A 26,193-nucleotide genomic window follows, 5' to 3' on the forward strand; every position below is an offset into this window, starting at 1 on the left:
ACAGAACAGAAAAAAGTGTTTCTCCCGGAGGAGAAGGCCAAGGAGCTGTCATCTCTAGTCAGAGGCCTCCTAAAACCAAAACAGGTGTCGGTGCATCACTGCACGCGGATCCTGGGAAAAATGGTAGCTTCCTACGAAGCGATTCCATTCGGCAGGTTTCATGCAAGAACCTTTCAGTGGGACCTGTTGGACAAGTGGTCCGGATCGCATCTTCAGATGCATCGACTGATAACCCTGTCTCCAAGGACAAGGGTGTCTCTGCTGTGGTGGCTGCAGAGTGCTCATCTTCAAGAGGGCCGCAGATTCGGCATACAGGACTGGGTCCTGGTGACCACGGATGCCAGCCTTCGAGGCTGGGGGGCAGTCACACAGTGAAGAAACTTCCAAGGACTATGGTCAAGTCAGGAGACTTCCCTGCAAAACCCCTGCTTCAAAACCAGCCGGTACTGATCCAGTCAGACAACATCACGGCGGTCGCCCATGTAAACCGACAGGGCGGCAGGAGAAGCAGGACGGCAATGGCAGAAGCCACAAGGATTCTCCGATGGGCGGAAAATCACGTGTTAGCACTGTCAGCAGTGTTCATTCCGGGAGTGGACAACTGGGAAGCAGACTTCCTCAGCAGGCACGACCTCCACCCGGGAGAGTGGGGACTTCATCCAGAAGTCTTCCAACTGATTGTAAACCGTTGGGAAAGGCCACAGGTGGACATGATGGCGTCCCGCCTAAACAAAAAGCTAGAAAAGTTTTGCGCCAGGTCAAGAGACCCGCAGGCGATAGCTGTGTACGCTCTAGTGACACCGTGGGTGTACCTGTCGGTTTATGTGTTCCCTCCTCTTCCTCTCATACCAAAGGTACTGAGGATAATACGGAGAAGAGGAGTAAGAACTATACTCATTGTTCCGGATTGGCCAAGAAGAGCTTGGTACCCGGAACTTCAAGAAATGATCTCAGAGGACCCATGGCCTCTACCGCTTAGACAAAACCTGCTGCTGCAGGGGCCCTGTCTGTTCCAAGACTTACCGCGGCTGCGTTTGACGGCATGGCGGTTGAACACCGGATCCTGAAGGAAAAGGGCATTCCGGAGGAAGTCATTCCTACGCTGATTAAGGCTAGGAAAGAAGTAACCGCAAACCATTATCACCGCATATGGCGAAAATATGTTGCGTGGTGTGAGGCCAGGAAGGCCCCAACGGAGGAATTTCAGCTGGGCCGTTTCCTGCACTTCCTACAGTCAGGGGTGACTATGGGCCTTAAATTGGGTTCCATTAAGGTCCAGATTTCGGCTCTATCGATTTTCTTCCAGAGAGAACTGGCTTCACTACCTGAAGTTCAGACTTTTGTTAAGGGAGTGCTGCATATTCAGCCCCCTTTTGTGCCTCCAGTGGCACCTTGGGATCTCAACGTGGTGTTGGATTTCCTAAAGTCACATTGGTTTGAGCCACTGAAAACCGTGGATTTGAAATATCTCACGTGGAAAGAGGTCATGTTGTTGGCCTTGGCTTCGGCCAGGCGTGTATCAGAATTGGCAGCTTTGTCATGTAAAAGCCCTTATCTGATTTTCCATATGGATAGGGCAGAATTGAGGACTCGTCCCCAGTTTCTCCCTAAAGTGGTATCAGCGTTTCATCTGAACCAACCTATTGTGGTGCTGGCGGCTACAAAAGACTTGGAGGCTTCCAAGTTGTTGGACGTAGTCAGGGCCCTGAAAATATATGTTTCCAGGACAGCTGGAGTCAGAAAGACTGATTCGCTATTTATCCTGTATGCGCCCAACAAGTTGGGTGCACCTGCTTCAAAGCAGACTATTGCTCGCTGGATCTGTAGTACGATTCAGCTTGCACATTCTGCGGCTGGACTGCCGCATCCTAAATCCGTGAAAGCCCATTCCACGAGGAAGGTGGGCTCTTCTTGGGCGGCTGCCCGAGGGGTCTCGGCTCTTCAACTTTGCCGAGCAGCTACTTGGTCGGGGTCAAACACGTTTGCTAAATTCTACAAGTTTGACACCCTTGCTGAGGAGGACCTAGAGTTTGCCCATTCGGTGCTGCAGAGTCAGCCGCACTCTCCCGCCCATTTGGGAGCTTTGGTATAATCCCCATGGTCCTTACGGAGTCCCAGCATCCACTTAGGACGTCAGAGAAAATAAGATTTTACTCACCGGTAATTCTATTTCTCGTAGTCCGTAGTGGATGCTGGGCGCCCATCCCAAGTGCGGATTGTCTGCAATACTTGTATATAGTTATTGTTTAACTAAAGGGTTATTGTTGAGCCATCTGTTGAGAGGCTCAGTTGTTATCATACTGTTAACTGGGTATTGTATCACGAGTTATACGGTGTGATTGGTGTGGCTGGTATGAGTCTTACCCGGGATTCAAAATCCTTCCTTCTTGTGTCAGCTCTTCCAGGCACAGTATCCTAACTGAGGTCTGGAGGAGGGTCATAGTGGGAGGAGCCAGTGCACACCAGTTAGACCTAAAGCTTTCTTTATAGTTGTGCCCAGTCTCCTGCGGAGCCGCTATTCCCCATGGTCCTTACAGAGTCCCAGCATCCACTACGGACTACGAGAAATAGAATTACCGGTGAGTAAATTCTTATTTTTTTTAATGCTCAGATAAGTTGACCAGTGAGCTGCAGAGCCGTGAAAACAAGTGCATGGCCATGTACAAGCAGCTGAAGAAGTGGCCAGAGTGTAATGCACTTTCCAAGAGACTTCTGCTGCAAAAGTGAGTATTGGAACCTATTTGTTAGTTACAATTACTGTATTTATCACTGCACGTATTCAAAGCTTGATATGTTGATTTTACAGGTTTTGGCAGAGGACAAAAAATTTAAATATGTTATAAAATACATTTGACATTTTTTATATTTCCAAAATGAAGAATAAAACTTCCTTATGCAATCTTTCTTTTTCCGGTTACAAAATGATAATTAGAGAAAATAGAGTGCGTTACGTATCTCCAGCTAACCCTCATTATACTGTAACAGTCCTTCGCCAAGTCTCATATGAATCCACCTTAGTAACCAAAACACATACAGAATGCAAGACCATTGAGTAGTGCACACAGACATCATATAAGTCTAGGGGGTTTATTCTTTTAACAGCAAAACACCCAGTGTAGTGGAAAGGTGGCATTACAAACAGCCGCTTTGTAAACAAACTCTAGTTGTACATAGATATGTTTTGGAACCCAAATATGTTTGTATATAAAATTATAACGGTGTTTTAGTTTTCAGAAAGCTTGTGGAAGTTGCTTGTGATGCCATACAATTAGTGGTCACATTTAACACTTAAGGTAAAATTTAGGTGCTTGTGCTACACTCTGATTGTATGATTAACGTTCTTGCTTGGAAATAGACTTCCTATCATTGACTTGGAAACTCTTAAATAGCTGTAAATGTGGATGGAAGCCTTACTTAGCAAATAGTCATTTTTCAGAGGATTTCTTTCTTTTTAGCAGCACTTTTCTTCCCAGTCCTGCCCAAAAACTTCCTTAGTGACGCCTTAATTTAGGGGTAGGAATGTCTTAAGAAGTTTGAGGCATGAATCTGTTGTCGTTTTCTGCAACGCACTCAAGTCCACGACTGGAACCAACAGCAGCGTCTTAATTTATTGTAAGAACCTGCGATCTGACTTTCAGCAGGAACAACAGCCGAACACTTCACAGGATAAAATGCAGGTGGTGTAGTGTCTGCTGGATAACAAATGTAATGTACTAGTTTTAGTTGTCTGTGCTTCCGAGACATAGGTATACAGGGGTATTCAATTGCAGCTGATCTGTTTTTGGTCTGTGGCACCCAAGGCTTAATCCGCTATAAGTGCCAGCATTGGGGCTAATAGGATTGGCACCAGCGATGCAATTACCTGCGGTTATCGACTGCGTGTAATTGGATACCCCCCTAAGTGTCATTGGTGAACAGAACTTGTAACAGTCTATGATGAAAAATGCATCCAATGAAAAAAAAAATTTGCAGATGAAATCAGTCAGATAAATTAGTCATATACAACTAGGTTTCTCTATACAGAAGCTAAGGCCAAGCTGATTTGTTTGATATGCAAAAGTGCAATTGCAATGGTAATAGTCCTGTTTTAGCACAAGTCTACCGTGGCTCTCGCATCCTGCAGAATTAATATTTTATTATTACTTTTAAGACCTTAATTATTGGAAGGATGGCATGGGCAAATACATGTGGTGGTACGTTTTGGTGATATAAATTCTCAAATTTATTTTATATTGAAACAGGAAACATCTGTCAAGTTCCATTTTCATGGCATCCGTAAGATAAAAATTGAGTTTTTGAGTGTTTTTATAACTGATATTATGGGAATAAAGCTTGGCACACGCTTCAGCGCGGGCATTCGTTCTGACATTGGAACAAATGCCTGTCAGCCTAGATTGCCTGTACACACTGGAACGATGTTAATGAAGGGTAGACTAGGAAAGCACAGTGTCAATCTTTGCAGATGATACTAAACTGTGTAAGGTAATTAATTCAGAAAGAGATGTGGAGTATCTACAGAATGACTTATTTAAACTTGAAACCTGGGCCTCTAAATGGAGAATGAGGTTCAATATAGAAAAATGCAAAGTTATGCATTTTGGGACAAAAAACACACTTGTATCCTACACTCTAAATTGGGAAAATATTGGGGTAACTGGTGGAAAAAGATTTGGGGGGTGCTCATAGATAATAGGCTTAATAACAGTACACGATGTTAAAATGCAGCAAATAAAGTGCTTGCGTACATTAAACAGGGCATTGAGACAAGGGACGAGGATGGAATCCTGCCTCTGTACAAATCATTGGTACGTCTGCACCTGGAATACTGTGTTAAATTTTGGGCGCCATATATAAAATAAAGATATCGGGGACTAGAAAGAGTTCAAAGGCGAGCTACTAAACTGATTAAAGGGTTAGAGCCACTGGAGTACGAGGAAAGACTTACTAGGTTAAATATGTATACTCTAGAAAAGAGGCTTCTAAGAGGAGACATTATTAATATCTTCAAATATATAAAGGGTAATTGCAAGGAGTAGGCAGGGGATTTGTTTATTAAAAGAACTCTGTATAGGACACGTGGGCACTCGCTGAGGCTAGAGGAGAGAGAATTCCGTACACAATGTAGGAAAGGGTTCTTCACGGTAAGGGCAATAAAGATTTGGAACTCCCCGTCGGAGAAGATAATAATGGCAGACTCTGTATGTGCATTTAAAAATGGATTGGACAAATTTCTAACTGGAAAATGTATCCAGTTCTATAGCATTTAACATAGTGACATTAATATTTGGGAGTGGTAAGAACCATAGCTGTCAGTTGGTACTAAACCATTACTTCAGCTGGCGCATTATAATATGAACAGCTTAACACAATACAGGTTGGGGCTTTTTCCCTCTTTTTAACCTCGCTACCTATGTAACTATGGACCGATCATGTTCCGTCCTCCATTTGCATACTAAAGGACACTAGCGATATCGCCAGGTTTGATGTAAAATGCATCAAATCTGAAGATATTGCTAGCAGCCATGGGCACCTGTATATTGGGGATACACACTGGGCGATGTGCCTGATATGATGTTCCGATTGGCAGGATATGACCTATTGGGCAGGTGTCCAGTGTGTACCCAGTTTAAGGCTCCGTTTCTTGAAGCAAAGGAATAACTGTTGAAGTCAGATCAGAGAGTGTCAGAAGTATATCATCCACTGTCTTTTGTTCCATCCTGCCAAACTTAATACCTGAACTGCAAGGTTGACATTGATTCTTGGCTGCAAGGGGTTCTGTGAGCAGCAAGAATATAAGTGGCAAGAAGGGACAGGCCTAACATGTCCAATTTGAAATTTTAAAAAGTAAAAAGGCCACACTGTCGCCCAGTGCAGTTGGGGAGCTGCCAAGAGCCATGTAAGAAATTTCCCATTAAAGCCATTCAACCTAAGCACCCTAAACCTAAAAGGGCAAGAAATTGTTTTAAAAGCTTTTTTGGCTTTTGGCACTGTTACACTAGCAGTGTAAGGATAGGAAGGAAAATGCACAGTTCTCCTACTGAATACAGTAATTAAGAGTATGGTCTGGACTGATTCATGTGTAAGACCAGTGAATCAACCTGCACAGGTTTAGGGGACAGGGTGCTTTATTGCTACCTGCCAGCATGTGAAAAAACTCTATATATAGGTTAGAAAAGGCCCATTTAAGTTAAAGTGGTGTCTACTACCATCAAAATGGTTTTTTGATTTTTTTTCTAGTCTGACATAAAGTAGGTCTATAGAATAAAAAGAATAATAATTTACACTTGTCACAATGATGGTAGGGTGTTATTGTACAGAAGGGGTATTCAACATGTGGCCCTAAAGCTGCTTTGCAACTACACATATCAACATGCCCTCCCAGTTTTGCTATTAGGGCATGCTAAAACTGATATTTAATATGGGCCCTTTTAAATTTAGGGAAGAAATACAGAGAACGAATTATGTAATCTCTGTGGGTATGTATCTTTTGGGGAGTGGATCTGTCCATGAATAGATAAGTACCTGTGTTGATGTCTCTAACAGTATAGCTGTGTCCACTCCAGTCTAGAATCCACTGATTGATATCTGTGATTATGGCAGGTCGGTTGTCCTATCATTAGTTATGTTAATAAAGTAGTGGTCTCCTTTTAGGGGATGTCCCAGAGCAGATATTTAGTCCCCTATCTAAGAGTCTCTAAGGCAGTGGTTCTCAAACTGTGTACCGTGGCACCCTGGGGTGTCTCAGGGCACTTGCAGGGGTGTCTTGAATTGGTGGTCTAGGACCAATTCTAATTATTTATGGTCAATGTAATAGGCTAAACCGGTGCTGGTGGCTGCTAATCATAAAATATGTGGAAAAAATAAGAATTTACTCACCGGTAATTCTATTTCTCGTAGTCCGTAGTGGATGCTGGGGACTCCGTAAGGACCATGGGGAATAGACGGGCTCCGCAGGAGACTGGGCACTCTATAAGAAAGATTTGGTACTATCTGGTGTGCACTGGCTCCTCCCTCTATGCCCCTCCTCCAGACCTCAGTTAGGATACTGTGCCCGGAAGAGCTGACACAATAAGGAAGGATTTTGAATCCCGGGTAAGACTCATACCAGCCACACCAATCACACCGTATAACTCGTGATATTATACCCAGTTAACAGTATGAAATATAACTGAGCCTCTCAACAGATGGCTCAACAATAACCCTTTAGTTAAGCAATAACTATATACAAGTATTGCAGACAATCCGCACTTGGGATGGGCGCCCAGCATCCAATACGGACTACGAGAAATAGAATTACCGGTGAGTAAATTCTTATTTTCTCTGACGTCCTAGTGGATGCTGGGGACTCCGTAAGGACCATGGGGATTATACCAAAGCTCCCAAACGGGCGGGAGAGTGCGGATGACTCTGCAGCACCGAATGAGAGAACTCAAGGTCCTCCTCAGCCAGGGTATCAAATTTGTAGAATTTAGCAAACGTGTTTGCCCCTGACCAAGTTGCAGCTCGGCAAAGTTGTAAAGCCGAGACCCCTCGGGCAGCCGCCCAAGATGAGCCCACCTTCCTCGTGGAATGGGCTTTCACTGATTTAGGATGCGGCAATCCAGCCGCAGAATGCGCCAGCTGAATTGTGCTACAAATCCAGCGAGCAATAGTCTGCTTAGAAGCGGGAGCACCTATTTTGTTGGGTGCATACAGGATAAAAAGCGAGTCAGTTTTCCTGACTCCAGACGTCCTGGAAACAACATAAATTTTTGAAGGCCCTGACTACGTCCAGTAACTTGGAATCCTCCAAGTCCCTAGTAGCCGCAGGCACCACAATAGGTTGGTTCAAGTGAAAAGCTGATACCACCTTAGGGAGAAACTGGGGACAAGTCCTCAATTCTGCCCTATCCATATGGAAAATCAGATACGGGCTTTTACATGACAAAGCCGCCAATTCTGACACACGCCTGGCCGAAGCCAAGGCCAATAACATGACCACTTTCCACGTGAGATATTTCAGATCCACAGTTTTAAGTGGTTCAAACCAATGTGATTTTAGGAAACTCAACACCACATTGAGATCCCAAGGTGCCACAGGAGGCACAAAAGGGGGCTGAATATGAAGCACTCCCTTTACAAAAGTCTGAACTTCAGGCAGTGAAGCCAGTTCTTTCTGGAAGAAAATCGACAGAGCCGAAATCTGGACCTTAATGGAACCCAATTTTAGGCCCATAGTCACTCCCGACTGTAGGAAGTGCAGAAAACGACCCAGCTGAAATTCCTCTGTAGGGGCCTTCCTGGCCTCACACCACGCAACATATTTTTGCCAAATGCGGTGATAATGGTTTGCGGTTACTTCTTTCCTGGCTTTTATCAGCGTAGGAATGACTTCCTCCGGAATGCCCTTTTCCTTTAGGATCCGGAATTCAACCGCCATGCCGTCAAACGCAGCCGCGGTAAGTCTTGGAACAGACGGGGCCCCTGCTGTAGCAGATCCTGTCTGAGCGGTAGAGGCCATGGGTCCTCTGATAACATTTCTTGAAGTTCTGGGTACCACGCTCTTCTTGGCCAATCCGGAACCACGAGTATCGTTCTTACTCCTCGCCTTCTTATTATTCTCAGTACCTTTGGTATGAGAGGCAGAGGAGGGAACACATAAACCGACTGGTACACCCACGGTGTCACTAGAGCGTCCACAGCTATCGCCTGAGGGTCCCTTGACCTGGCGCAATATCTCTTTAGCTTTTTGTTGAGGCGGGACGCCATCATGTCCACCTGTGGCCTTTCCCAACGGTTTACCAACAGTAGGAAGACTTCTGGATGAAGTCCCCACTCTCCCGGGTGTAGGTCGTGTCTGCTGAGGAAGTCTGCTTCCCAGTTGTCCACTCCCGGAATGAACACTGCTGACAGTGCTAGTACGTGATTTTCCGCCCATCGGAGAATCCTTGTGGCTTCTGCCATCGCCATCCTGCTTCTTGTGCCGCCCTGTCGGTTTACATGGGCGACTGCCGTGATGTTGTCTGATTGGATCAGAACCGGCTGGTTTTGAAGCAGGGGCCTTGCCTGACTTAGGGCATTGTAAATGGCCCTCAGTTCCAGAATATTCATGTGTAGGGACGACTCCTGACTTGACCAAAGTCCCTGGAAATTTCTTCCCTGTGTGACTGCGCCCCAGCCTCGAAGGCTGGCATCCGTGGTCACCAGGACCCAGTCCTGTATGCCGAATCTGCGGCCCTCTAGAAGATGAGCACTCTGCAGCCACCACAGTAGAGACACCCTGGTCCTTGGAGACAGGGTTATCAGTTGATGCATCTGAAGATGCGATCCCGACCACTTGTCCAAGAGGTCTCACTGGAAGGTCCTTGCATGGAACCTGCCGAATGGAATTGCTTCGTATGAAGCCACCATTTTTCCCAGGACTCGTGTGCAGTGATGCACCGATACCCGTTTTGGTTTTAGGAGGTCTCTGACTAGAGATGACAGCTCCTTGGCTTTCTCCTGCGGGAGAAACACTTTTTCCTGTTCTGTGTCCAGAATCATCCCCAGGAACAGTAAGCGTGTGGAAGGAACCAGTTGTGACTTTGGAATGTTTAGAATCCAGCCATGCTGTTGTAGCACTTCCCGAGATAGTGCTACTCCGACCAGTAACTGCTCCCTGGACCTCGCCTTTATTAGGAGATCGTCCAAGTACGGGATAATTAAAACTCCCTTTTTTCGAAGGAGTATCATCATTTCTGCCATTACCTTGGTAAACACCCTCGGTGCCGTGGACAGTCCAAACGGTAGTGTCTGGAATTGGTAATGGCAATCCTGTACCACAAATCTGAGGTACTCCTGGTGAGGAAGGTAAATTGGGACATGCAGGTAAGCATCCTTGATGTCCAGGGATACCATGTAATCCCCCTCGTCCAGGCTTGCAATAACCGCCCTGAGCGATTCCATCTTGAACTTGAATTTTTTTATGTATGTGTTCAAGGATTTCAAATTTAAAATGGGTCTCACCGAACCGTCCGGTTTCGGTACCACAAACAGTGTGGAATAGTAACCCCGTCCTTGTTGAAGTAGGGGTACCTTGACTATCACCTGCTGGGAATACAGCTTGTGAATTGCCTCTAGTACAGCCTCCCTGCCCGAGGGAGTTGTCGGCAAGGCCGATTTGAGGAAACGGCGGGGGGGAGGCGCCTCGAATTCCAGCTTGTACCCCTGAGATACTACTTGAAGGATCCAGGGATCCACCCGTGAGCGAACCCAGTGATCGCTGAAATTTTTGAGGCGGCCCCCCACCGTACCTGGCTCCGCCTGTGGAGTCCCACCGTCATGCGGCAGATTTGGAAGAAGCGGGGGAGGACTTTTGTTCCTGGGAACCTGCTGTGTGTTGCAGCTTTTTTCCCCTTCCTCTGCCTCTAGACAGAAAGGACCAGCCTTTTCCCCGCCTGTTTTTTTGGGGTCGAAAGGACTGTACCTGATAATACGGCGCTTTCTTAGGCTGTGAGGGGACATGGGGCAAAAATGCTGACTTCCCAGCTGTTGCTGTGGAAACAAGGTCTGAGAGACCATCCCCGAATAACTCCTCACCCTTGTAAGGCAAAACTTCCATGTGCCTTTTAGAATCTGCATCCCCTGTCCACTGCCGAGTCCATAAGCCTCTCCTAGCAGAAATGGACAATGCACTTATTCTAGATGCCAGCCGGCAGATCTCCCTCTGTGCATCTCTCATGTACAAGACTGAGTCTTTTATATGCTCTACGGTTAGCAATATAGTGTCCCTGTCTAGGGTGTCAATATTTTCCGACAGGGAATCTGACCAAGCAGCAGCAGCACTGCACATCCACGCTGAAGCAATAGCTGGTCTCAGTATAACACCAGTGTGTGTATATATAGACTTTAGGATAGCCTCCTGCTTTCTATCAGCAGGTTCCTTTAGGGCGGCCGTATCCGGAGACGGTAGTGCCACCTTTTTAGACAAACGTGTGAGCGCTTTATCCACCCTAGGGGGAGTTTCCCAACGTGACCTATCCTCTGGCGAGAAAGGGAACGCCATTAGTAATTTTTTTGAAATCACCAATTTTTTATCGGGGAAAGCCCACGCTTCTTCACACACTTCATTTAATTCTTCAGATGGGGGAAAAACTATTGGTAGTTTTTTCTCCCCAAACATAATACCCTTTTTTGAGGTACCTGGGTTCATATCAGAAATGTGTAATACCTCTTTCATTGCCTCAATCATGCAACGAATGGCCCTAGTGGACATTAAATTTGACTCATCGTCGTCGACACTGGTATCAGTATCCGTGTCGACATCTGTGTCTGCCATCTGAGGGTAGTGGGCGTTTCAGAGCCCCTGATGGCCTTTGAATTGTCTGGGCAGTCACGAGCTGAGAAGCCGGCTGTCCCGCATTTGGCATGTCGTCAAATTTTTTATGTAAGGAGTCGACACTTGCACGTAATTCCTTCCATAAGTCCATCCACTCAGGTGTCTGCCCCGCAGGGGGTGACATCACATTTATAGGCATCTGCTCCGCCTCCACATAAGCCTCCTCATCAAACATGTCGACACAGCCGTACCGACACACCGCGCACACACAGGGAATGCTCTTAAAGGAGACAGGACCCCACAAAAGCCCTTTGGGGAGACAGAGAGAGTATGCCAGCACACACCAGAGCGCTATATAATGCAGGGACTAACTGAATTCTGTCCCCTATAGCTGCTATAAGTTATACTGCGCCTAAATTTAGTGCCCCCCCTCTCTTTTTTACCCTTTCTGTAGTGTAGACTGCAGGGGAGAGTCAGGGAGCTTCCTTCCAGCGGAAATGTGAGGGAGAAATGGCGCCAGTGTGCTGAGGGAGATGGCTCCGCCCCTTTTTCGGCGGACTTTTCTCCCGCTTTTTTCTGTATTCTGGCAGGGGTAATTACCACATATATAGCCTCTGGGGCTATATATTGTGGTTATTTTGCCAGCCAAGGTGTTTTTATTGCTGCTCAGGGCGCCCCCCCCCCAGCGCCCTGCATCCTCAGTGACCGGAGTGTGAAGTGTGTATGAGGAGCAATGGCGCACAGCTGCAGTGCTGTGCGCTACCTTGGTGAAGACTGAAGTCTTCTGCCGCCGATTTTCCGGACCATCTTCTTGCTTCTGGCTCTGTAAGGGGGACGGCGGCGCGGCCTCCGGGAACGAACACCAAGGACGGGTCCTGCTGTCGATCCCTCTGGAGCTAATGGTGTCCAGTAGCCTAAGAAGCCCAAGCTAGCTGCAAGCAGGTAGGTTCGCTTCTTCTCCCCTTAGTCCCTCGTTGCAGTGAGCCTGTTGCCAGCAGGTCTCACTGTAAAATAAAAAACCTAACATATACTTTCTTTCTAGGAGCTCAGGAGAGCCCCTAGTGTGCATCCAGCTCGGCCGGGCACAGAAATCTAACTGAGGTCTGGAGGAGGGGTATAGAGGGAGGAGCCAGTGCACACCAGATAGTACCAAATCTTTCTTATAGAGTGCCCAGTCTCCTGCGGAGCCCGTCTATTCCCCATGGTCCTTACGGAGTCCCCAGCATCCACTAGGACGTCAGAGAAACAGAAGCAAACCTTGTCCCCCCCACTACAGAATTGAACCTAAGGATGACAAACACAATTTACTTAGTTTAATATTTCTTTCTACATGTCTCGGTAAGAACCTTTTGGCCTAGGGGTGCCATGAAAAGAATTCTGATAGTCTACGGCGCCTTGACTCAAAAAAGTTTGAGAACCACTGCTCTAAGGTGGTGGTCTCTCTCCTGAGGCCCAGTGAGTCTCCAGGTGGAAAAGCATAATGGGATTAAGGCACTTATGGTTGTGCACAAATTTTATCTTTTTATAAGATGCTTCATCCTTTTGCGTTCCTAGGTAAAGTATTAAAAGTAGTTACTGTGTTCATTACATCCTGAGAGAGGTCCTATAACTGGGTAAGTGAAGGTTTAGCTGTTGTCCCCTACCCTAGAACTCAAAATGCAGCCATAATAGTAGTCAAAGCCATCTGTGATTTAGCCATGCCGTGTCCTGGATGATGGGTCGACATGCATTAGGTCAGCAGGTACAGAAGGTCGACAGGTACAAGTGGTCGACACAAGTTTAGTTGTTTTTTTTTTTTTTTGTCCCATCATTTATCATCCACGTGGACTGACTGCAAATGGGAATAGTAACCTGTGCCAAGTGCAGCGAGACACCTTACCCCGCCTGCAAGGTACATGTTTCCGCCTATTTGGCATATATGTAGTTAAACAAACATAAAATTATACTGAAAAACAAAAACTTGTGTTGACCTTTCCCATATCAACCTTTTTTACCTGACAACCTTTTGTAGAGTCTACCTTTTTTCATGTTGACCTATTGATCCTATTGACTCTTAACCTACTGCATGTCGACCATATGGGGTCAACCTATCGACTGTCAACCTATTTCTGGTCGACCCATGGATCCACACCCTACCACTCCCAAAGTGCTGGGCATAAAATTTAAAGTGATGGGTCTGAGCAGCAATTTTGCTGAGGCACTGGTGTATAACCTTTAGGTATGCATCTTTGATGCAGATTAACAAAATGAACACGTCCTATTATAAATGTTTCTGCTGCGGGGTACACTGGGCTCCACAAGGAATAACATCGGGGTGTAGAGTAGGATCTTGATCCGAGGCACCAACAGGCTCAAAGCTTTGACTGTTCCCAAGATGCATAGCGCCGCCACCTTCGTGCACAGGAGATCAGTTCTGTAGTTGGTGCCTTGCAGTAAGCAGGCAGTCAACAGGGGGGCTGCTCCAGCAGCCCTAAAGAAAAAGCTATTTCAGAAGGAACGAAAATCTGAAGACTTCAAGGGCTGCAGCAGTGTCTGGATGTCAATCAGACATCCCCTGCTGCTGCTCCATCACTCCCCCAGCAGCGCTGTATACTCCCGCGCCCTGGTTGCTGGGTAATTACAGCGGAGGAATTGTCCTCCCGGATCGCGTGGCCGCATACAGGGGGAGGTAAGGGGGTCTCTTTGGCCCGCTGTAATCGCGATCCGATGGGAGGCGGGCCGCGCGTGCTGTAAGACAGGGGCTCCACTAGCCACCAGGGCACTGGGCACAGGTCGGTTTTCTTCATGAAACCGTTTGTTTGACAGCCAGCATGGGGGATAAGGCCTGACCTGTAGCCCCTCCCCCAGTCCCAGGGCGCCATTTAGGCAAATGTTCCCGCCCTGGAGCCGAATCTCTCTCCCTCACTCTCTGTCAGCCGCCATTACATGGAGCTGCGCTGTTCCTGGGACTAAAAAAATGTACTAACTACAAGGGTGTAACACCCTGTAGAAAATCAGGAGCGCTGTCTGCACTGATAAAGGAGACTACTTAGTACCATACAATTAGACTAGTGACAATGTCAAATCATTAGCAGATTTTTATTTAAAAATGAATAAAATTTATTATTATACAGTAATACAACCTGAATGGCCTTCAATCAACCTAAATATTACGTAATTGATATCATCATACAACCAATATATGAACAACCATTATTATGGCTAAACGATACTATGTTTATGAGGCTTGGAATTTAATGTGGCTACAGTTACTAATGTCCACTTGTTGGAAAATGAACAGGCTATGATTAGCATTCCAAACACTGAATGTGTTTGGGGATCCTCAGTTCTTTAAACGTTCCAATTCGAACATGTGTGCACACATATAGCGATGAATTAAATATTTACCATCCAGTAATGGCATAGGTTTACCTCCAGGCTAATGAATAAAGCTGTGACAGTCCCGAAAAAACTCCCTCTGCTGGTGCTTTACCGTCAGTTGCAGAATATCCGGAGAAGATGTAAATGGGGACTCGTCCACAGTATTCAGGCTCCCTCTGCTGGCAGTCAGCCGAAATTGCAGGTGCACTGATAAGTTATCAACCACACTACGGTGTTTCAGTCGGTGAAGGGAGGTAAATGTCCTGGATGGCGGTCACTCAAAAACGCGTTTCTCCGCCTTCTCGGTCCTATCAGCGGCTTCCTCAGTTTGAAAATCAGGTTGTATTACTGTATAAGAATAAATTTTATTCATTTTTAAATAAAAATCTGCTAATGATTTGACATTGTCACTAGTCTAATTGTATGGTACTAAGTAGTCTCCTTTATCAGTGCAGACAGCGCTCCTGATTTTCTACAGGGTGTTACACCCTTGTAGTTAGTACATTTTTTTGGTCTCTTTGAGGATTACAATTATCCTTTATTAGGAGCAGCAGTGAGCACTGATATTCGATCTCCATTTTTCTGATAGGAACCAGCGCCCCAGAGTATACACACCAGTCCACACACGTTGGTGTGGGAGTGGTTGTGTATACAAAAAGGACGTTGTTCCTGGGACTGCTTGGGCAAGTCCTCCTCTGTAAAGCCGCCTGCACGTCGGCGCTGTGCATTTTACAGGACACTTAAGTATTCTACCTGTCAGTGGACAGTGTTCGTTAAGAAGGAGTGCATACAGTCAGGGTTGTGTGGCACAAATACCCTGATATGCATACAGTGTTTGCTGTATTTTGCCATATCTACTCTGTGTGTGTGTGTGTGTGTGTGTGTGTGTGTGTGTGTGTGTGTCTATCCTGAATATTACTTTGTATTGCTGCTAATATTGTACTAGGTTGCCTGATACAGGTATTGAGATTCTCATTATGTTAGCTGCAAGTGGCAACGGAACTGGGGCTTATCCCACACTGAGTGGATGTGACGCTACAGACACATTTGAGGAAAACATGGCAGCAGAGAGTTCAGGTTCTGGGGGTTCTTTGCCCCCCAGTGGGTTTGTAGCAACGGAGATCCACAATGACTCGCCCTGGGCTACCTTCTCCACGTTATTAAATACGCTAGTAAATAAACTTACGCCCCCTGTGGGACCTCCTATGCCAGTACAGCAGTTTATGGTCCCTGCAGTCAATCTGCCATGGGCAGATCAGCTATCATCTCCGTTACAGCACTTGAACCAATCACTGACTAAAAAGAAGTCTAACTCTCGCCCGCCTAAGACTAAGGCGTCTTCTAAATGGGCCGCTACTTTCTCACAATTCACTACTGTTCCATACACTTTCTCTGATGAGGATGGCGCATACACTGACCCCACAGACACTGACTCTGATGCTTCAAATGGGGGAGGGACGGTCACAGGTGGATGTCCCTGATTTGATTGAGGCTATCAGGCTGATTCTTCAAATTTCTGGTGAACTGGAACCTGAGCCTGTGTCTAAAAATCCGGACAGATTTAAACGTAAGAAAGTGGTTAAACAAGTTTTGCCTCATTCTCAACACCTGGCTGACATACGTCAGGAATCCTGGGAAAATCCAGGAACAAAGTTCACGCCGCATAAGAAAATGTTGGCTCGCTATCCTCTCTGTGGAGTTATGTATAAATTGGGAAACTCCTCCGCCTGTAGATTCCCATGTTGCAAGAATGGTAGTTTCCTCAGCTCCGCCAGTGACTATCGTCAACTCTCTGAAGGACCCGACGGATAGATGTGTGGAGGGTTGTTTAAAGGCGATTTACACCCTAACAGGGGTTGTGAATAGGCCAACCATTGCAGCGACATGGGTTGCTGAAGCTGTTGATGCATGGGCTCAGGAGCTGGAGGCGGAGCTACCTTCCGAAGCTTCTGATCATGCTAGACAATGTCTCTCATATATTACCACGGCTTCTCATTATCTTAAGGAGGCGGCTTCCGATGCCGGGGTGCTGGCAGCAAAGGCTGCGACTACGTCCATCTTAGCTCGACGTATTCTTTGGTTGAGATCCTGGTCTGTGGATCTGGATTCTAAGAAAACCCTGAAGGTACTTCCTTTCAAGGGAGACATTCTTTTCGGAGAAGACTTCAATAAGATCGTAGCTGACTTAGCTTCTGCTAAAACAGCTTGCCTACCGAGTACGGCACCTTCGTTGTCGAAGACTAAAAGTACCTTCTCTCGCTCCTTTCGTCCTCCAGGAAAGGCAAAAGGTCAGGCATACCCGAAACAAGCTCGTACTTCCAAACCTGCTAAGCCCAGGCCCAAGCGGGCCTGGGCTGCCCGTCAGCCTGCTTCCAAAACAGACAAGCATGACGGGGCGGGCCTCCTCCTGGGGGATCCCAGGGTGGGGGGCCGACTTCTAGGGTTTACCCAGGAATGGTTGAAGACCACTTCCGATGCCTGGGTACGGGAAGTCGTCACTCGAGGTTACACCGTATCCTTCAAGAATCGACCCCCTCATCGATTTTGCTTGACAGACGTCCCTTCGGATCCGGTGAAGGCAAAAACTCTTCATTCGGTGGTACAGTCACTCCTGGACACAGGAGTGGTAGAACAGGTGCCTCTGGCTCAGAGAGGCAAGGGGTACTATTCACCGCTGTTTCTAGTCCCGAAACCGAACGGGTTCTCGTGGCCCATTCTCAACCTCAAGTCTTTGAACAAGTATGTGAGGGTCTCTTAAGTTTCGTATGGAAACGCTACGCTCTATTGTTCTGGCCTTTGAGCCTGGGGACAATATGGTCTCCCTGGATATACAGGATGCCTACCTGCATATTCCTTTTGCAATGTCAGCAGTACCTGAGGTTTGCGGTGGGCAACCTTCATTACCAGTTTCAGGCATTACCCTTTGGTTTGGCCATGGCTCCATGGGTATTCACCAAAGTCATGGCGGTAATGACTGCTGTGCTACACTGTCAGGGGATCAGGATCCTCCCGTATCTAGACTACTGATCCTGGCGAACTCCCCAGAAATTCTCTTACGTCATTTGAATGTGACAATCCAGTTTATGCAAACTCACGGGTGGTTCATCAACTGAAAGAAATCTTTCCTGGTCCCTGCTCAGAGCATGGTACACCTGGGGGCATTGTTGCACACTCACAACCAGCGGTTGTTCTTCTCTCAGGAGAAGATCCTGAAACTTCAGGACAAGATTCGATGCTTCCTATTTCGTCCGCAAGTGTCGATACATTCGGCAATGTAAGTGCTAGGTCTCATTGTGTCAGCCTTCGACATGGTGGAGTACGCTCAATTCCATTCCCGCCCTCTACAGAAGTTGATTCTGGCCAAGTGGGACGTCCTGCCTCACCAGATCAGGTCTCAAATGATCTCCTTGTCTCCGGAGATTTGTCTGTCACTGGGCTGGTGGCTTCAGGACCACCGATTGAGCGGGGGTCGTCCCTTTTGGATCTCCAACTGGGTACTTCTGACGACGGATGCCAGTCTGAGGGGTTGGGGCAACACTACCTTCAGGGCCGGTGGACCACGGAGGACTCTCTCCTCCCGATAAACATTCTGGAACTGCGGGCGTTGTTCAATGCACTGAACTTGGCCCAGCATTTGATACAGACCTGTTCAAGTACAATCGGACAATGCCACCACGGTGGCGTACATAAATCATCAGCACTCGAAGCCGCATGGCGATGAGGGAAGTATCAAGGATTCTTCAATGTACGGAACGCCCTCTGCCAGCCATATCGGCAGTGTTCATTCGGGGGGTCTTCAACTGGGAAGCGGACTTTCTCAGTCGTCAGGATGTACACACTGGAGAGTGGAGCCTCCATCTAGAAGTATTTCAACTCCTCGTGGACAAGTGGAGCCTTCCAGATATGGACTTGATGGCTCTCGACACAATCACAAGTTTCCGGTTTTCGGAGCAAGGACAAGGGATCCTCAAGCGGCGTTCGTAGACGCACTAGCAATCCCATGGAGCTTTCAGCTGCCATATGTGTTCCCTTCAGTGTCACTCCTGCCCAGAGTAATAAGGAAGTTCAAACAAGAAGGAGGAACCCTACTTCTGATCGCTCCGGCGTGGCCCAGACAACACTGGTTCTCCGATCTACAGGGTCTCTCGATAGAGCGTCCCCTTCTACTTCCACAACGACCAGACCTCCTCGTTCAGGGCCCTTGTGTTTACCAGGATTTGGCCCAGCTGGCTTTGACGACGTGGCTCTTGAAGTTTCCGTCTTGAGGGCCAAGGGTTTTCTGAGTCGTTTATTCATACTATGTTGAAGGCCCGTAAGCCAGCTTCTGCTCGGATTTACCATAGGGTCTGGAATTCTTACTTTGCTTGGTGCGCGTCTAATAACTATGACGTCTGCGAGTTTAGTACGGCCAAACTTTTAGCCTTCCTACAACAGGGCCTGGACTTAGGCATTCGTCTGGCATCCCTGAAGGTTCACATTTCTGCCTTGTCGGTATGGTTTCAGAGAAAGATTGCTACCCTGCCTGATGATCATACTTTCACTCAGGGTGTGTTACGGATACAACCTCCTTATGTACCACCAGTGGCCCCCTGGGATTTGTCAGTGGTTCTGGAGGCCTTTCAAGAGTATCCGTTTGAACCTCTTGCATCTGCAGACCTTAAGTGGCTTTCCCTTAATGTTTTGTTCTTGCTGGCTATTGCCTCTGCTAGAAGGATCTCGGTCTCTGATTTTTCGCCTTGACCGGGCAGTTCTTAGAACGCGCCCTGGTTATTTGCCTAAGGTGGTGTCTTCCTTCCACCTTAACCAGGAGATTGTGGTTCTGGCCTTTAGTTCTCCTGAGTTGTCCTCCAAAGAGCGGTCTTTGGATGTGGTACGGGCTCTCCGTATCTATGTGAAGAGAACTGCCTCCATTAGGAAGTCTGACTCTCTCTTTGTACTGTTTGGATTTCACAAACATGGCTGGCCTGCTAACAAGCAGACCATGGCCAGATGGATTAGAATGGTGATTGCACATGCTTATTTACAGGCTGGTCTTCCAGCTCCTGCTACCATCAAAGCCCATTCTAGTTGGTCTGTTGGACCTTCTTGGGCGGCCCGCTGTGGTGCGACCCTTAAACAATTGTACAAGGCGGCTACATGGTCCTCAGTGAACACGTTTATAAGGTTCTATGCCTTCAATACTTCTGCCTCCCAGGATGCTTCCTTTGGACTCCGGGTTCTTGTGCCCGCTACAGTGCGTCCCCTCCCATAAGGAACTGCTCTAGAACATCCCCCAATGTTATTCCTTGTGGAGCCCAGTGTACCCCGCAACAGAAAACGAGATTTATGGTAAGAACTTACCGTTGTTAAATCTTTCTGCGAGGTACACTGGGCTCCACAAGGCGCCCACCCTGACGCACTTGGCTTCGTTGAGTTGGTATGGCATTAACTGCTGACACCCTCTCCTGTCGTGAGTGTATGGTGTGTGTGGCTTCTAACGATTGTCGTCTGTTACCTGCTACTGCATTGGACTGGTTAACGAAAACTGAGCTTCTGTGCACGGATGCGGGGTTATAGAGGAGGCGGCGCTATGCATCTTGGGAACAGTCAAAGCTTTGAGCCTGTTGGTGCATCGGATCAAGATCCTCCTCTACACCCCAATGTTATTCCTTGTGGAGACCAGTGTACCTCGCAGAAAGAGATTTTAACAACGGTAAGTTCTTACCATAAATCTTGTTTCTTTTTCCCACCCAATCTTGAAATTGTCCACCTTCATCAAGACAGTAAAGGCCCGTACACACTGACCGATATATCGAACGGCCGATATATCGTGGGTCCGTCGGCCAGTGTGTTCTGCCAATACGTCTGTGAACTCCGTCGTTCAGACGTATCGCGTCGGCCTCGCAGCACAGCCGATGGCCAATATATCTACCAATATATTGGCTCGTCGCTGTGTGTGTACTTACACATGCTGCGGAGGTCGGCGGTGATTGACAGCCGAACTGTTCATGACGTCAGTCCCCGACGGATCGGCCAGTGCTCAACACACTGCCAGATCCGTCCATAGATATATCTGCCGATCAATTGATCGGCAGATATATCTTCCAGTGTGTACCCACCTTTAGGAACTTTTGATTCTGACTGAATTAAAATGAACCCAGGCTTCTGTGGTAAAATTGATACACTGTTTCAGGTAAACAGGGATTTGGATCCTCTCCAAAGTAGTACTCGGGAGGGTCGTATGCATGATTTGCCAACTACGTGTCAGAAGGCCAGAAATTTGTTCCTTGAGCTGTCCATGTCTATCTACTTTTGCAGCTCACCATGATGAGCCCGGCGTCCTGAGGCCAAATCCCTGGCCCTCACCCAATTGTTATGACCACCTCTGCCCTATCGCAGTGTACCATTTTAACAATGGTTTCAATTTTCCCATGTGTGCTATCCCATAAGTTAGAAGCGTGCAGGATCAAAATAAAGGTGGTATTAGAACCTCTTTCCCCCATTTCACTATACTCTTGGTAAAACATGTCAGGATCCATTGACTCCGATATTAGGGGAGGCACTGACAGCAACCAATTCCAAAATCTAATCTAATCATAATTCTCTGCGAGAGTACTGTTGCAGGAGATAATCCTGCATTGATAATCCTGTCATCTGACTGTGTGGTCGTAGACAAAGTTTTATTTATTAACAGTTTCTTATATAGCATATTCTGTTGCGTTTACAATTAGAGCAACAGTAACAGAACAAAACTGGGTAAAAACAGACAGACATAGAGGTAGGAAGGCCCTGCTCGCAAACTTACAATCTATAGGGAAATAGGCATTGATACACAAGGATAGATGCTACCTATTGCATAATGGTCCACCAGATTGCTAGGTTCTTAATGGGTTGTATGATATCACCCAGCAATGTTGGCAAGGGGTCAGGAGGGTGTGCGAGTAAAGAAAGACAAAATATGTGAGGTGATGTGTACTGTACAGAGAGGATGTAATTAGATAGGGAAGCATTGAAGGTTTATACTGGTGGGTCTGGAATTTTGATAGGCTTGTCTGAAGAGGTGAGTTTTCATTTAACATTTAAAGGTTTTTAGACTAGAGGCGAGTCTTACTGTGCATGGGAGGGCATTCCACAGAGTGGGTTAAGCACGGATAAAGTTCTGTAATTTTGAGTGTGCACAAGTAATGCGTGTCGATGAGAGACGCAGATCTTGTGCAGAGTGGAGAGGTCGAGGAAGGAGATATTTTCGAGATGAGTGAAGAGATGTATGTGGGTGCAGTTTGATTAATAGCCTTGTATGTTAGTAAAAGTGTTTTATATTTAATACGGTAGAATACTGGTAACCAATTGAGGGACTGACAGAGCGGATCTGCAAACTTTGAACGTCTAACGAGGAAGATTAGCCTCTCTGCTGCATTCAAAATGGATTTTAGTGGTGAGAGCCTATGTTTGGGAAGACCAGTCTGTAGACTATTACAATAATCAATGCGGGACATAATGAGAGCATGGATTAGAGTTTTTGCTGTGTTTTGTGTCTTGAAGTAAAGGGCAAAGGTGTCGGCAGACTGGGACGAGAAGAAGCTCCTTAAAAATAACTAATATGCCTGTACTGGTGGTCTTACTATTAGTTTAAAGCTATACCAAAAATGAGGTCCTGAAGGGATTAGACCTCCAACCAGGACTGAGCACAGCAAGACTGCAGCTTTCCAAGGGATACCTTCTTTAGACATCCTAATTCTTAGGAGTTCACTGTTGTGCAGTCATTGTGGCTACTGCCGGGTGGTGCATGTTGATGTTTGCATTGTCATTGCCTATCCTCATGCGGCACAATACTGCACCACATAGTAGTTCGGGAGTCTTCCCGCAGATCCTGGGAGTGTAAGCAGGTATGGTTTGTACCACAACAGTAAGGAATCGGCAGAACTCTTCACTGTTACAAAAAAGCACTTGGGGCAATAGAGCTCTTTAGTTTGGCACCCTGCTGTGTGTGCACTTTTCTGATTTTGGAGAATTTAGATCATTGGATTCACAAACATATTGGCAGGTGTGATTAGAGGCTTATACACTGCAGTTCTGTTATGATATCCTGCCCTGTGGCGTTTTCTTCAGACTATTTGATTTCTTATTATACTGTACTGGCTGCTTGCTTACACTTTTTTTTTTCTTCTCTTACGTCATAGAGGATGCTGGGGACTCTGTAAGGACCATGGGGAATAGACGGGCTCCACTGGAGACATGGGCACTAAAAAGAACTTTAGGTATGGGTGTGCACTGGCTCCTCCCTCTATGCCCCTCCTCCAGACCTCAGTTTAATACTGTGCCCAGAGGAGACTGGGTGCACTACAGGGAGCTCTCCTGAGCTTCCTGAAAGAAAGTATTTTGTTAGGTTTTTTATTTTCAGGGAGACTTGCTGGCAACAGGCTCCCTGCATCGTGGGACTGAGGAGAGAGAAGTAGACCTACTTAAATGCTAGGCTCTGCTTCTTAGGCTACTGGACACCATTCGCTCCAGAGGGAGTCGGAACGCAGGTCTCCCCTAGCGGTTCGTCCTGGAACTGCGCCGCCGTCGTCCTCTCAGAGCTGGAAGATAGAAGCCGGGTGAGTATAAGAAGATAGAAGACTTCAGAGGCGGCAGAAGACTTCAGATCTTCAATAAGGTAACGCGCAGCGCCATTGCTCCCACACAGAACACACACACAGCGCACACTGTGGGGTGCAGGGCGCGGGGGGGGGGGGGCCCTGGGCAGCAATTTATACCTCTAGGGCTGGCTATGATTTGATTTACACTATTTAGTGGTATTTCAGAGTATCCCCGACAGTTTGTTTAAAAAAAAAAAAAAAAAAAAGCGGACCGAAGCCCGCCACTGGGGGGCCGGGGCTTCTTCCTCAGCACTCGCCAGCGCCATTTTCCCCACAGCACACGCTGAGAAGTTGGCTTCCCGGACTCTCCCCTGCTGATCACCGGTGTCGGAGGGTTTTAAAGAAGGGGGTGGGGGGTACATAATTTGGCGCAGTGAATATATATAAAAGCGCTATATCTGGGTAAATTTTTGTTTTTCCAGGTTTATTGGCTCTGGGTGTGTGCTGGCATACTCTCTCTCTGTCTCTCCAAAGGGCCTTGTGGGGAAACTGTCTCCAGATAGAGCTTTCCCTGAGTGTGTGGTGTATCTGTACGTGCGTGTCGGCATGTCTGAAGCGGAAGGCTCTCCTAGGGATGAGGTAGAGCGCATAAGTGTGGTGTCGGCAACGCCGACACAGGACTGGATGGATATGTGGAAGGTTTTAAATGCAAATGTGAATTTATTGCACAAACGTTTGGACAAAGCAGAGTCCAGGGACGGTACGGTGGGTCAGATCCTGCCTTTCCCTATGTCACAGGGGCCTTCGGGGTCTCAAAAGCGCACACTTTCTCAGATAGTTGACACAGATACCGACACAGATTCTGACTCTAGTGTCGATTATGATGATGCGAGGTTGCAGCCAAGGTTGGCAAAGAGTATTCATTATATGATTATTGCTATAAAGGATGTGCTGCATATTATAGATGACCGCACGGTGCCTAATCCTAAGATCCACATGTTTAAAGAAAAGAAGCCTGAGGTTACCTTTCCACCTTCCTTTGAATTAAATGAGTTATTTGAAAGTGCTTGGGAAACTCCAGATAAGAAACTGCAGATTCCCAAAAGGATTCTTATGGTGTATCCTTTCCCGATCAAGGACCGGATATGGTGGGAATCCTCCCCACGGGTGGACAAGGCGTTGACGTGCCTTTCCAAAAAGGTGGCGCTGCTGTCTCTGGATACCGCTGCCCTCAGAGATCCTGCTGACCGCAAGCAGGAAACTACCTTGAAGTCAATTTACACACATACCGGTACATTACTCAGACCGGCAATAGCGTTGGCTTGGTTTGTAGCGCTGTACTTGCGTCGACTGATACCTTATCTGCTGATATGGATACGATGGATAAGGAAACAATTTTATTGACCCTGGGCCATATTAAGGATGCGGTCCTTTATATGAGAGAGGCTCAGAGGGATATAGGCATACTGGGGTCCAGAGCGAACGCCATGGCGATTTCTGCCAGGCGATCACTGTGGACCAGACAGTGGACGGGTGATGCCGACTCGAAACGGCATATGGAGGTTTTACCTTACAAGGGTGAGGAGTTGTTTGGGGAAGGTCTCGTGGACCTAGTCTCCACAGCTACTGCTGGTAAATCAACTTTTTTACCTTATGTTTCCTCACAGCCTAAGAAAGCGCCACATTATCAGATGCATTCCTTTCGGCCGCATAAATACAGGAGTTCGGGGATCTTCCTTTCTTGCCAGAGGTAAGGGCAAGGGGAAAAAGCTGCCAGCTACAGCCAGTTCCCATGAACAAAAGTCCTCCACGGCTTCTACTAAATCCACCGCATGACGCTGGGGCTCCGCGGGTGGAGTCCGCACCTGTGGGGGCACGTCTTCGTCTTTTCAGCCAGGTCTGGGTTCATTCTCAGGTGGACCACTGGGCAATAGATATTGTTTCCCAGGGGTACAAGCTGGAATTCGAAGAGGTGCCTCCTCGCCGGTTTTTCAAATCGGCACTGCCGACTTCTTCCCCAGAGAGGGAGGTAGTTTTGGCAGCGATTCAAAAGTTGTGCCTTCAACAGTGGTCAAAGTGGTGGTCAAAGTTCCCCTGCAGCAGCAGGGGATGGGCTATTACTCAACCCTGTTTGTGGTCCCGAAACCGGACGGTTTGGTCAGACCAATTCTGAATTTCAAATCCTTAAACCTATACTTAAAGAGGTTCAAGTTCAAGATGGAATCGCTCAGGGCGGTCATCGCAAGTCTGGAAGAGGGAGATTATATGGTGTCCCTAGACATAAAGGATGCATACCTTCATGTCCCCATTTATCAACCTCATCAGGCGTTCCTGAGATTTGTAGTGCAGGATTGTCATTACCAATTTCAGACGTTGCCATTTGGCCTTTCCACAGCCCCGAGGATTTTCACCAAATTAATGGCAGAGATGATGGTGCTCCTGCGCAAGCATGGGGTCACAATTATCCCGTACTTGGACGATCTCCTGATAAAAGCGAGATCGAGAGAACGATTGATGGACAGCGTATCACTCTCCTTGAGGGTGTTGCAACAACACGGTTGGATCCTAAACCTACCAAAGTCACAGTTCCAACTACCCGATTGCCTTTCTTAGGCATGATTCTGGACACGGAACAAAAGAGGGTTTTTCTTCCAAAAGAAAAGGCCCAGGAACTTCAGAGCTTGGTCAAGGACATGTTGAAGCCAGACAGGGTGTCGGTACATCACTGCACTCGAGTGCTGGGAAAACTGGTGGCGTCTTATGAGGCCATTCCATTCGGCAGGTTCCATGCCAGGACTTTTCAGTGGGACCTTCTGGACAAGTGGTCCGGGTAACATCTACAGATTCATCAGATGATCCGCCTGTGCCCCAGGGCCAGGGTGTCTCTCCTGTGGTGGCTGCAGAGTACTCACCTTCTAGAGCAGTGATTTTCAACCTTTTTTTACTCGCGGCACACTGAACAATATTTTAAAATTGCTA

The 26,193-nt window shown here is 47.2% G+C and overlaps 1 protein-coding gene across 2 annotated transcripts in view; it reads left to right on the forward strand.

The window, feature by feature from the left end:
- Positions 1-26,193, forward strand: part of NAA25 (N-alpha-acetyltransferase 25, NatB auxiliary subunit) — a 335,868-nt gene that overhangs the window by 125,019 nt on the left and 184,656 nt on the right. For both annotated transcript variants that reach the window (XM_063964363.1, XM_063964364.1), the window contains exon 8: positions 2,612-2,723. In XM_063964363.1, the coding sequence (XP_063820433.1) occupies positions 2,612-2,723 (112 nt within the window). The remainder of the gene's footprint in view (positions 1-2,611; positions 2,724-26,193) is intronic.

The sequence above is a fragment of the Pseudophryne corroboree genome, chromosome 1 (assembly GCF_028390025.1).
Source record: "Pseudophryne corroboree isolate aPseCor3 chromosome 1, aPseCor3.hap2, whole genome shotgun sequence".
Lineage (NCBI taxonomy): Eukaryota > Metazoa > Chordata > Amphibia > Anura > Myobatrachidae > Pseudophryne > Pseudophryne corroboree.